The following is a 12,376-nucleotide window of genomic DNA, read 5'->3' on the forward strand; positions in this document are numbered from 1 at the left end:
CCACCGACAGATAAAGTCATTGCTAATGGCGAGTCATTTCTCTGCCATTAACAGACAACATTGTGACAGTTTAGACAAATGTGTAAAACACTTAAAAATAAATAAATAAAGAAAAAGTTTTTACGGCCCTTACATCAACAGATGAATGAATTTAAACCACAGCAACACAATAGGTTTAGGACACAGGTGTCAAACTCCAGTCCTGGAGGGCCACTGCCCTGCAACTTGTAGATGTGCCTCTGCTGCACCACCTGAATAGAATAATTAGGTCATTAGCAAGACTCTGGAAAACTGATCTACACAAGGAGGAGGTAATTAAGCCATTTCATTCCTGTGTTTTGTACCTGTGGCACATCTAAAAACTGCAGGACAGCGGCCATTGAGGACTGGAGTTTGACACCTCTGGTTTAAGGGCTAAAACAGTTTGTATGTATATTTCAGTAAAGAGTAAATGTTCTATTCTGTCCACAGCCTAATGTTGGGTATAACTCAAATGAGGAAGATCAATAATGTTCAGACAATGTTGTAGATTTTCTTTTTATTGCCAAATAAAATTGCAGCATGAGATGACTAACATGATACATGAGCTCTGAAGAACACTTAAAGGGTTGCAAAGAGGTACACTTAAAGAATGAAGGCAGACATCATCATCATCATCAGTAGGTGACTGAGCTAATGATCATTCTCAATCACAGGCTAAAATATCAAAACACGATTTAAAAAGGTAGAGCCAACACGTTTCCCTTTCATCAGCTCTCAGTCTACACACACGTCATCGGTAAGCGACATTCAGAATTTGTTTTTACATCATAAAGCTTTTAGGTACAAACCACAGAGGCCTTAGTGTACAATCTCTACAACAGTGAGGTAAAAGTATTTTTCTGGTGCTGAGTTTTACAACTCTAAGGTCATTCAGTCCGCTACAGAAATACACATGAAGAAAATATGAGAAACCAGATAGAACCACCTAGATAGGAGGGCTGAGATTTTTTTATTCTATTTTGTTTTTTACTTCTAGAAGAGATTTTAAAATAAAAATGCTCTGCCAAAGCAGACAGACAAGAAAACATTCCATTTCATTTTTGGTCTTTTGCTGTGGAAAAACAAATATAGCAGCAGTTAAGGCAACAAAACAAAACAAAACAGATTATTCCCCATGGTTACAATTATACCTGAGCATCTACAAAGACTATTGAAACAAATCTACATTTAATCACTGGAGCAAATGGTTTTGGTTAAAAGAGAATAACAAAGTTACATTTGTGGGGTGTTTCCCCCCACAATGACTTAAAAGCTATGAACAAAAAAATGAAATGCAAAACTCCTTCCACCTTTTGAATTGCTTTACATTCTGTCTCGTTATTACCACCAGATTCAGTGTATTCCATTAGGATTTTATGTGATGGACCAACACATAGTGCATTAAAATGAAACACGATAGAGATTTGTCTATCAGATCTTTTTTTTTTAATCATCAAAAGAATTAATTTCTAGCAATGTTTTAAACCACAAAAATGGGATGCACAGATATGAAAATTTGGACTTATGTGGTTACCTGATATCTTGTTTTTATGGCCGATAACTGATATTCACTCAATATATTTCCCTGCCCTTTTGACACATGACCGAACGTCACATGGCCAATCTTCCCCTCAAGAAACACACACACACACACACAAACGGCAACAAGGAAAAACATCACTTATTAATATCGGCCAAGGTAATGGCAATATATGGTGCATAATACAAAGCTAACACTTGGTATCCATTCATGGAGACAAATGGTTTTACTTTCATCATTTGTTCTACTCTTGGTTCCATGGCAGCTTTAACAGATACAAGTAACAAAAAAATAAATAAAAGAAGTTCTGATCCCTGTTCTGCAGTAAAATCACTGAAGTAACCTGATGGGACAAAGTTTTAATTTTAGGTGCTGTATTTACATTTGTACGGTTCCAAAGAGAAAACATTAGCACTATTAAATCTACTCCAATTAAAAATACTGCAATAAATTCTCACCACTTTCCACAGTGTTTTAAAATGTGAACAGCCGTAGCTCATCTTCCTAAATTATAGTACATGCATGATGATACAAACAGTGCATGATTTTCACTATCTTTCATTAAAACTCTGAAAAGAATGGCAGGGGTTTGTATTCAGCTCCCTTCAATCTGAGACCCTGAAATAATGTCTAATACAACCACCTGCTTTCTGACGCCAACTAATTAACAACAATGTCTACCTGCAATTTTAGTCAAGCATAAATGCAGGGGGTCTGTGAAGACCTCCGAGGTTTATTGGCAAACAAACAGTATCCTGGAGACTAAGAAACACAGACTGGTCAGGGAGAACGATCACAAATTTAAACAATTTCTACATCAATATCCCAAACCTTTAACATCTCACAGAGCTTCAATCAATTCTTCATTTGGAAAGGAGCATGGCATGGCACAATTGGAAACCTACCTAGAAATGGATTTCAACCCAAACTGACAGGCCAAGCAAGGAGTCCCAGTCAGTCACATGTATATTTTATTGTTAGTAATTAATCTGGAGGAAATCCTGTTGGAGATGGAAAACACTCGATTCTGGGGCAGCAAAACAATGACCTTAAACATATTGTGTCAGGACTGATGATGATGTTCATGCTCTGTATTTAATCTGATATCGGCTCAGTTAATGCCAATATATGGTGCATCCGTAATAAAAAGCTAACACTTGGTATCCATTCATGGAGACAAATTGTCTCCATGACCATTTCTCATGTAAATTGCATATGTTTACAAAAAATGTACAAAAAAAATTCAGTCTCCTTTATCTTTTACTAAATACTCATACATTACTCTGTGTTGGTCGATCACTTAAGATCTTAATGTAAATTTAACGGGAGAACAAAATCTTAAAACTTTAAGAATACTTTTGCCTGTCATTGCACTAGCTAACAAAAAAGCCTCTTTGAAGCTATATTAATCAGGGGTGCACCGATTGCAGTTTTCAGGTCAATTGCTGATTATAGATCTTTAAAAAGCTTGACTTGCTGATGACAATCTTGGCCGATACCGATTTTTGAGTCTCAGATGTTGCTAAATATATAGCAAGAAAGTCGCCGAGTTGGCAACAGAGAACTGACTATTAACTGCCTGGTGGGCCGGTCTGTCAGTCAAACGTCTCAAGAGGACAGTGGTTGAGTTCTAGACCTTTGCCGAGGTAGATAAGATCGACTTACTTTAGATGCAAGTGTCGGAGAATCACCGATCTCCCAAAATTAAGGAAATCAGGGCTGATTTATCGGTGCACCCCTAATGTTAATGTTAGCAACCAATTTTATCCTCTGAAATGATCAAGTAAATGAATTCATTTTTGTAAATAATAAATTTGTTTCCCCGTTTCTGCAAACATTTCCAGAAATGTAGTTGTGTCTTTCAGATGGAACTTGTTTTATTAGGCACTAAAGGAAACATTTGTTTCTCTGCTGATGCTCTCTTTAACTTCCACCGGCAGGGTGTCAAAAAGATGGTCCTCCACGTTGAGGCCATTCTTCAGCAGCAGCCGGCAGCTTCCCAACTGGACGGGCAGTCTGTCCAGGCAGTTCCCTCTGAGCTCCAGTTGCGTGAGCTGCACCAGTTGACCCACGGTCTCTGGCAGACTGGTGAGCGCGTTGTGACCTAGACAAAGCACCTTCAGCTTGGTGCATCTGAAGAGAGGTTTGGGCAGGGCTTCCAACTTGTTTGAGTTAATGGCCAGATGCTGGAGGTTGTTGAGGAGGCCCACGTCAGGTGGAAGCACTGTGATGGAGTTGTGGGCCACGTCCAAGTATCGCAGCTTGGGAAGAGTAAACAAGGCTGAAGGAAGGGACTCCAGTTTATTGTGGGAAAGGTGGAGAGATTCCAGGGACTTGACGTGACCGATGGATGCTGGGATGGTGATGATTTTGTTGTGCCAGAGCTTGAGGCACGTCAGCCTCCTGAGATGCTGGAAGCTGATGATCTCTTCTATAGTTCTGATGTTGTTGGACTTCAAGTCGAGTTCCTGCAGGTTGGTCAGGCTAAAGATGGCATGAGGGATTCTTTCCAGTTCACAGTTGTTCAGCTCTAGCTCAATGAGGCTCGTCATTTTCTTCAGACTGTTCAGCACCAGCAGTTTCGTCCCATCGTTGTGCACCACTAGTCGGAGGAGATGCGGGGAGAGCTCTGTGATGTTCGTCGGCATCTTCGTGAGATTGCTCTTCAGGCATAGCGTCTTCAGATGCCTCAAATCCCTCATGGACTCCAGGCCGATCATTTTGTTGTTTTCTGAGTTCAAGTTCCCCATTAGGTACAGCTCTCTCAGACTCCGCAGCAAGTAGACCCAAGGCGGGATCTCTGCGACGTCCGTGAACTTGACATGCAGGCGGCGCAGGTTATCCCGTAGGAAGGCAAAGCCGGTTTGCTCCACTTTGGCCGGACAATGGCACAGATGCAGCTCCTGCATGCTGGTCATCTGAGAAACCTTGGCGGAAAATCTCACCTCGGGAATCAGCTCCAGCTTCAGTACTTCTAGGTCCGTCAGGTCAAACACAGCGTTTGGCAGGCCGGACAGCATGAAGAGGTGCAGCTCCTGCTGGTCGTGTACATTGCGCGTGACATGCTGCTTTAGTTTTTCAAATGTCCACTCGTGATTGAGGCTGATCTCCCTCAACTTGTTTTCACTGACCTCCGACAGGAAGATGCCGAAGCGCTTAGAGTGAAGCTGATCGTACTGGTCAACCATGTGCAGTAGAAACGCGAAGTCGTTCTTGACATCCGGAATATCACTGAAGCTGCTCTCTTCTCTCACCTTTTCGAAGGAATACTCTTTCAGAGGGCGTCGGAACACCCAAAACAGGGAGTATAGGCATGTCATTCCATAGATTACGATCAACACCACGTAGGTAAAGAGCAGCTTGTTCAGCATGAAAGCCAAGTTGTGTGTACAGTAGAATTTTTTATAGCCTGTTAGCTGTTCTATGTCTGGTTCACAATAATGTTTGAATTCTATTTTAACCAAGGTGGAAGTGTAGGACAGAATCAAAATAAACTTAACAGTTTTGACAGAGGTTTGAGCGACATAGAGCCTGTAAATGAAATCACTGTCTTCCACGTGGGCTCGGAACTTTCGCACCTTCTCAAATAGGGCTTTGGCCTGCTCTCCGTCCTTTTTATCCAGGATGGTCATGCTGCTTGGGACCTCTGCAATGGGTTTGTCTGCAGAGACCTTGATCCCAAGCATTGGTGTGGATGGGTTGGTGTCGGGACTTTCATCCTTCCCCTCTAAAGACACCTGCTTTGGTCCTGAGGAACTGCCTGTCAACCTCTGTTTGTTCTCCTCAGAGTCTTCACACGCCGTTTCAGACAAAGCTTTCGTTGTCCAAGGCGACTCAAAACACCGACCCAGAATGGAGACAAAATGCTCAATCTTTGAACTTGTCTTGGGGTATTTAAACCAGAAATTGCTACTTACCATGAGAATAATGGTGTGAATAAGTGTAAGGTATGGAAAGTACTTGGAAGACCAGGGTAAGGCATCATGGTAACACATTTGGTTGATAAAGACATATTGTTGAAAGTCCAGGTTGGTTTTAACCCCTCTTGGTTCAGGTTGGGGATTTGTTTGCTGTTCTGCTGTTCCGGGCCGATGCGTCGTGAGAACACCAGTGATGGCTTTGTTGGACTGCGCTGTAGTGCCCGAATGGATTGTAGGTGTAACAGGGGCTCCGGTGGGTGTTGCAGAGGATCCTTTTTGGGTGGAGTACAGATTAGCTTCAGTTTCTGAAACCCCACCCGTTTCTTCAGGACAAGGAAGGCAAGCGACTTGGTCCTTGGTGATTTGCATGGTCATTGCAAATATGGCCAACATGAGCATGACCAGGCCCAGGTAGTCCATCAAGACGTCCCACCATGGCTTTAAGATGCGATATGTCGGCTGGATGTCGTTCAGGGATGCAACCTCTGTGAGCGTAAACATTACTGCAATGGGGGAAAAAAAGAAGACATTATCTTATTTAGATCATAAAATATCTGTTTCTTTATTTAGGTAAAAAATTTAACATTTCAGAGTCACTGATGTGAATTGTAGTTGAGTTCTTTATTTTACAAACATTTTTTTTAAATTGGGGATTTTATCCAAATAGTTAAATCTAAATTAGATATTGAAAAATTGTATAAAGAACTCACAATTTGCCTTTTTTACATTATGCAATTTATCCTTAACGATGAAATGTACCTGAATTAGTAAATGTTGACTAAAAAAAGACAACTTAAGAAGTTTACACCCGATCCCTAGGTAACCAAGGCACACAAATCCATCAATCCCAATAATTTGAAAGAACAACAAGCTATAAGACCAGGGCTGCCTGGAGTCAAACAGATGCAGCAGATCTAGTATCTTGATTATTTTCCTTTCTGAAATGCTTCCTTACTTCTTCCCCCTTAAAAACATAATGATGTGAAGCTTGAGCTTAGGTCAAGGAAAGGGTGTGGGTTTTGTGTAAGACTTTGTAACATGTCTTTATTCAGACATGGAATGATTTTTGTTGCCATTAAATGCTGTTAAATACATGTATTAACATTTGCTTGAGAACAGGAAGTTTGCAAATCCAAAGAGATAAATGGAATAACAATTATAATAATAACTGTCAAATAAAGTAGAAGTAGCTTAAATTACAAACATGGCAAACGTACAACATTGAGAATGAGTTACGACATGTTTCTACCAACACAAAAACACCATAATTCCCTCGACACCAGTCATAATGTCTCAGTATAAACACATTCTGAAAGCTTAGACCTAAACGTCATAACTATTCTTTAAAACACAAAAGAAGGAAGTTATTAAAATAAAATTCAATGGAGGTTTCTGGTAAAAGCAAGCTTAAACTCTGGTCCATTTAACAGCAGAGTGAGAAAAGTGGAGTGCCACACTGTTGCTCCTTGCCCTAGCTGCTGGAGTCTTATTTCATCGGAGCAAAACAGGCTGCAAATGAGTAACCAATGGCACTGCTGAGTAGGAGGCTGCGCCATAATTGCACTATGGTCTGCTGCACTGAACTTTCACTTCCTGTCACAGAGTTTTTCAGTCCTACTTCACAACGTTTAAGTGTTGTGACCCAAATCGTGTTGGGTCACGATTTTGCTGAATCCAGACATGTTACATAGTCTTACCCAAAACCCACACCCTCCACCCCAAACTCTTCTCCTCTGATCCACTCAGCCATTTGGCTCACCTGTTTCATTTACCGAATGCCTGAAAGTCAATCCTAATTTAGTTATCGAGGCATGTTCACTATGCTCACAGTATTTTTCTTTAGATTAGTTTGTGTGATTTTGTTGTTTTTTTTATGTCAAGTCAAAAATAAATCTCTCTGTAACTTTATGGTCATGTAGCTTTAATTGTATGTCCATATAATTACCTTAACATTAGCAAGTACAGCATCTTTTAGAGCCAACAGCTTAACGTCATGTAGCCCATAAGCTCTTCTGGATGAGTGTCACAAATTAGCATCATTCCTCTGAAGACACACAGAGGCTGATACATATGCCTCTAATACCAAGACTTTAGTTAGAGGTGTTCTGGCACCTCCTAGTGGTCAGACTAGGCTGAATCATATGTGGCTCATGAAAGCAGCACTGGGGAGACAAAAATAAGATTTAGTTATCATACCAACTAAATCTACCATATCTGAGGTAGGTTGGGCAATAAAAACAAATATTTAAACCAGCTTACAGATGTATTTTAAGACTGATATACAGGACAGACATGATGTGAAGAAGATTCTAAAAGTAATTTGGGGTTTGAAGCTTTTTTGACACAGTAGGCAAAAACGGAATGTGGACAAGTAGCGGTAGTATAGATTTGTAATATAACACATAATTTGGGGACAGCTAAAGAAACTATAAACTCTGCATGCACTTTCCATAAATAATAAATCAAATATTTTAGATTATAAACAAATAATTTTGAGCAATTATGTCAACACACAGTACATGAATACAATATTTTCTTATGGTTAAACAGGGAACGCAGGCTGACTGGAAAACCGATGTAGTAGCCTTGACAGTAGATTTAGCTCTATTTGAAAAAGCAGTGGCTGCTGGAAAGCTCTTAATTCTTAAGCTCAATTTCTAATAAAGACTTCTTATTACAAAAAGAGAGACAGAAGCCTCTGAGACTGTGTGTCAGAGTGATTCCGTAGGGCAATAATAAAAACAGTGTTTGTTTAAAAAAAAAACATTTGTTCTTGTTCATTTTCTAATACTGTTTACATTCCAATACTGTTTTCTTATGCACAAGGGATAACAGTCCCTGGGACTGCAGCAAAGGGATTTTCCAGTCAACAACACGGGTGATGACAAAGCACTGCTTGTTCTAAAACATATGTTGTAAATATTTCAGACTTGCCTGTGCAATAGCAGTATCAATTAAAAAGCCTGAAGTATTTTTCCTTGAAGTGTTTGTCGCCAACAGGGTTAAGATTCTACCAAAATTCATGGTGCAAAACGTAAAAGAACACCTAGGTAATTTAGTATCTGATTAATAGATTAACACAATTAAACATAATTAAATATGAGTGACTGTAAAGAGTCCATGCAAGATAGAGGTATATTGTGTATTTTTCGCTCTTCTAGGGCTTCAGAACTGTGGTTGCTGACTCAGTCAAATCCTGAATAAACTGCAGAGATCACTGATGTCAACACCTTGTTTTTTGTTTTTTTTAACCATGACATGTTGAAACACTTGATGCTTTCAAGACCTGTCCTCCACCACCTGAGAACGGGGGAAAATTGGATTTGCCAGCAGGAGAAGTCCTGGCATTACTCTTCCTCAGGCCACAACGTCGTCAGGCCTGCATATTGATTGTTAGTATAAACTGGACGCAGAACGCTAGTTTGTTTCATTCAATTTAAAGACACTGCGGAGTGGTACAGATTTATTCAAACACTGACTATAAAAACATTGTTGTGTAAAGTTGTGCTGATTTCCCCTACAAGATTTTATTTCAATAAAAAGTTTTTTTAAAGAAGCACACTTGTAGAAAAAGACCCAAGTCTGCTTTGTGTGCATTTGAATTAATATCATCAGAAGTACCACAAAAAAAAGAAAGATCAGCTAATTCTGCAAGTCAAAAGTGTCAACTACCTTTGAATTAAAGTTGGATGAACCTGATATGTTTGACCCTAGTGCCCCAAAGCCCTTATTCAACTCAGCCAGAGACAAAGCTGAAATAAAAGTTAGCAGTTATGATCATGTTTAGAATTTAAACTGGTACCAATTTGCCTTTGAATTTTTTCTTCTGATTGGTATGTAGCATATTTGGCGGGGATGCACTGGTTGCAGTTTTCCCGCCGATCACCAACCTTCAAAAAGCTCGACTCGCTGATTCCAATTTTGACCGATACTAATTTTTCTTGTCTAAAAAGTTGCTAAATATGACAACAAAGTTGCTGAGTTTCCAACAGTGCGGTGATTATTTGAATTGCACATGTGCAGACATGACCTGGTGGCTGTCTTTCTCTCTGACAGAAGAGCAATAGGGGACACTGGTTAATTTTCAGACGTTTGCTGAGATAGATAAGATCGGTTGATAAAATAGGTTTCACATAATTAAGCCAAACATCAATATTATAAAATTAATGTCAATTCATCTATGAACTCCTAATAGTTACAGGATTTTCTAGAACAAGTGGCACTGCATGCAGTTAAAATTCCTACCAGTTTAGCTTTATCTTCGATTGCCAGGCGATGGGATTTCTTTCTAACTTCTGCACTGTGGACTTGACTGATGGTAATGGTATAGCTTATATTGTAGATGCATGTTGTGGCCAACTGGTGGGATTGAGATCAATAGGAGTATATCTGACAGACAATCATTTCAGCCACATGAAAACAAGAGCCAAACCAGTCCTGCAAGAAACAAGATCTTTATATGCGACCTTTCCAGACTGCCCTGGTCCTCTTCACAAACCCGTTGCATATGTTTTATTGTTGCCAAATTTACAACTCAAGAGGCTTTCTTGCAGCTACACAGAGTTCAAGTAAATGGATGGAGAAAATAGAGATACACATACTAGGCTTTCCCTGGCTGATATCATTTTTTGGTTTTCTATGATGTCATCTGATGTAAAGTTCTTCTTCCTTAAGGAAGAGAACATTAACATCTTTAAAATATCTCAAACAGAGAGTTTCCCTCTATCCATTTGCCCAGTAGCTGGTTTGTAAACTACAATATTGACTGAACAGATCCGACATGCTTCATGAGCAACTTTCAATTCTCATTGCGTCTTAGCAAGTGTCGCATGTGTCTAGAAAAAAAGCGGAACAAGCCTTCTTGGTTAACCTTTGAAGAAACAACAAAAAGACAATAAGCAAAACTGCAGCTCCCACGTGACAGTAGCGGGACAGCAAGTCAAGTTCAGAGATAAACTGTAACTTCTAAGATGGCCACCGGCGAGTGTATGCTGCTGGACATCATGAGGCATTTTTCTACATATCCTTTAAATATCCTAAAAGAAAATTTTATTGTTTTTTTCCCCCATGCTCCGTTGATGGAAAAACTTGACCTTTCCAGCCAGCTCTTGAACGCCGCAGTTTTACCCCTCACTCTGCCTCAGAAGGTCAGGTAACCTGATTAGACATGTTAAAGTGAAGCGTCACCATGTATTTTGGGCCTTAATAAATCAGGTATGTCACTGTAACATACTTTATTTTTAGTTTATATGTTTTTGTAGAGGGAAATATACTTACTGTCAACGTTATCTCAGTCCAAGTGTGTCTTCCTCACTCTGCATGCCACTTTTTCAGCCGCTCCTCAGGTGCGTGGTTAACCTAATTTCTAAGCGCCGTTAATAACAGCGTCCGCGGAGACAATGACGCCGCTCAGAGAAGCAGAGTCCCGGAGGTTTGTGCGTGACAGTGGTATTTGCCGGCTGCTAGTCCTCATGCCTAGGAGTACAGTGAGCTTCTTGTCGGTGTATTAGATAATATGCCCGCCCGAGCAATGTGTTTCTCAGACGAAATCCGATCCAATATGGAGCCGCGCTCAGCGCTGTTTGTGGGTTTAACGGGCCTTTCCTATTGGTCGACTAGATAAGAGCAAGTTCCAGTAGTCGCCGCCTACTAGTTATCAAATGCTGCGTTTACTGACCATGGTGGGGGGAAAAGGGGACAATTTCTGAACAATCATTGTAACGCAACAAATCTCTGTGCTATTTGTAAGTTATTTGCTAATAAATTAAAAAATAAAACTGTTGGAGCCTCAAGGAGCACGATTTATAATCGAAATTTGACATGTGGAAAAATTAGTACAACTTAAATTAAGATTCCAAACATAAAATGGATAACTGAGAGGATCCAAAAACTGCTTTAAGAAATTCGGGAAGTAGCCTATATCAGACCATGGAACCATGGGTGAAAAAGTGTTTTGAACACAATATAACGAACAGGGCTTTTAATAAGAGGAGTTTAATAATTTTTCTGGCAAGTCTGCGAAAATAACTAACCTCCCAGTAAGTTCACAAAGTAGATGAATGATAAACCGAGAAACAGATTCAATATAAATTGAGGTTTTTTCTATATGTATAACTCCCTTTCCCTTTTAGGACATGAACGCAGCATCATATTTCCTCCTCTTGTAAGACTTTTGCTCAAAATCTCCTAACTCAGAAATAACAAACTGTGTTAAGTTGTATATTCTTTGTCTTTTTTATTTTATTCATTTATTTTGTTTATTTTTGTTTACTGCAGCATAACTTCCAGTTCTTTCTGGTTTTGGTTGATGATGCACTGGGCGGAGGAAGTGTCTTCTCAGTTGCAAGCCAAACAGGTTTCAACCGGTACCGGGCTGCTGCCTGCTGCCAGTCTGCTTTCTCTCACTGCCTCTGTAAGCTGCAGTGGGAGAACAGAGAAGGGGAAGAAAAGAATGACGAAAGAAGGAAAGAAAAGTAGAAGCTAGACTCAGCATGTGAGATCACACACTGAGGTGGTTGATGAGCCTTTGGGGTGAATAACTAACTAGACAAAGCAGATGCAGTATTCTGCATACAATGATATTTACATACAATTTGTATGTAAAAAATAATTAAAAAAAGACTCCTACTGTCTGACATTCAATCAATTAAACTTTTCCTGTTTTAGCTCCAAAAGGAATACCAATGTTTCTATTTGCTCAGAATGAGAGATAATTTAATAGTACAATTTTAAAGCAACATCAGAATTGGTCACATTTCCTTAGTTTTTGGAGAACTGCATGTTAAACTGAAACCTTTTGCTTATCCTCCACAAGTTTCTAACAAGTTTCCTGGAATTTTGTCCCTTTCTTGACAGGACTGTTGTTACTGAGTCAATGTTGTGGGCCGCTTTGCTC

The 12,376-nt window shown here is 39.8% G+C and overlaps 1 protein-coding gene across 1 annotated transcript; it reads right to left on the minus strand.

Annotated features, from left to right (window-relative positions):
* Positions 1 to 512: 512 nt before the first annotated feature.
* On the minus strand, positions 513 to 11,677 carry lrrc8da (leucine rich repeat containing 8 VRAC subunit Da). The gene is made up of 2 exons (XM_028019705.1): positions 10,759 to 11,677; positions 513 to 5,984 (listed from the first exon to the last, which is right to left on the minus strand). Exon 2 carries the CDS (start codon positions 5,980 to 5,982, stop codon positions 3,442 to 3,444), a length of 2,541 nt encoding a protein of 846 aa, XP_027875506.1. The 5' UTR covers positions 5,983 to 5,984; positions 10,759 to 11,677; the 3' UTR covers positions 513 to 3,441.
* Positions 11,678 to 12,376: the final 699 nt, after the last annotated feature.

This window comes from Xiphophorus couchianus, chromosome 6 (genome assembly GCF_001444195.1).
Source record: "Xiphophorus couchianus chromosome 6, X_couchianus-1.0, whole genome shotgun sequence".
NCBI classification, from domain to species: domain Eukaryota; kingdom Metazoa; phylum Chordata; class Actinopteri; order Cyprinodontiformes; family Poeciliidae; genus Xiphophorus; species Xiphophorus couchianus.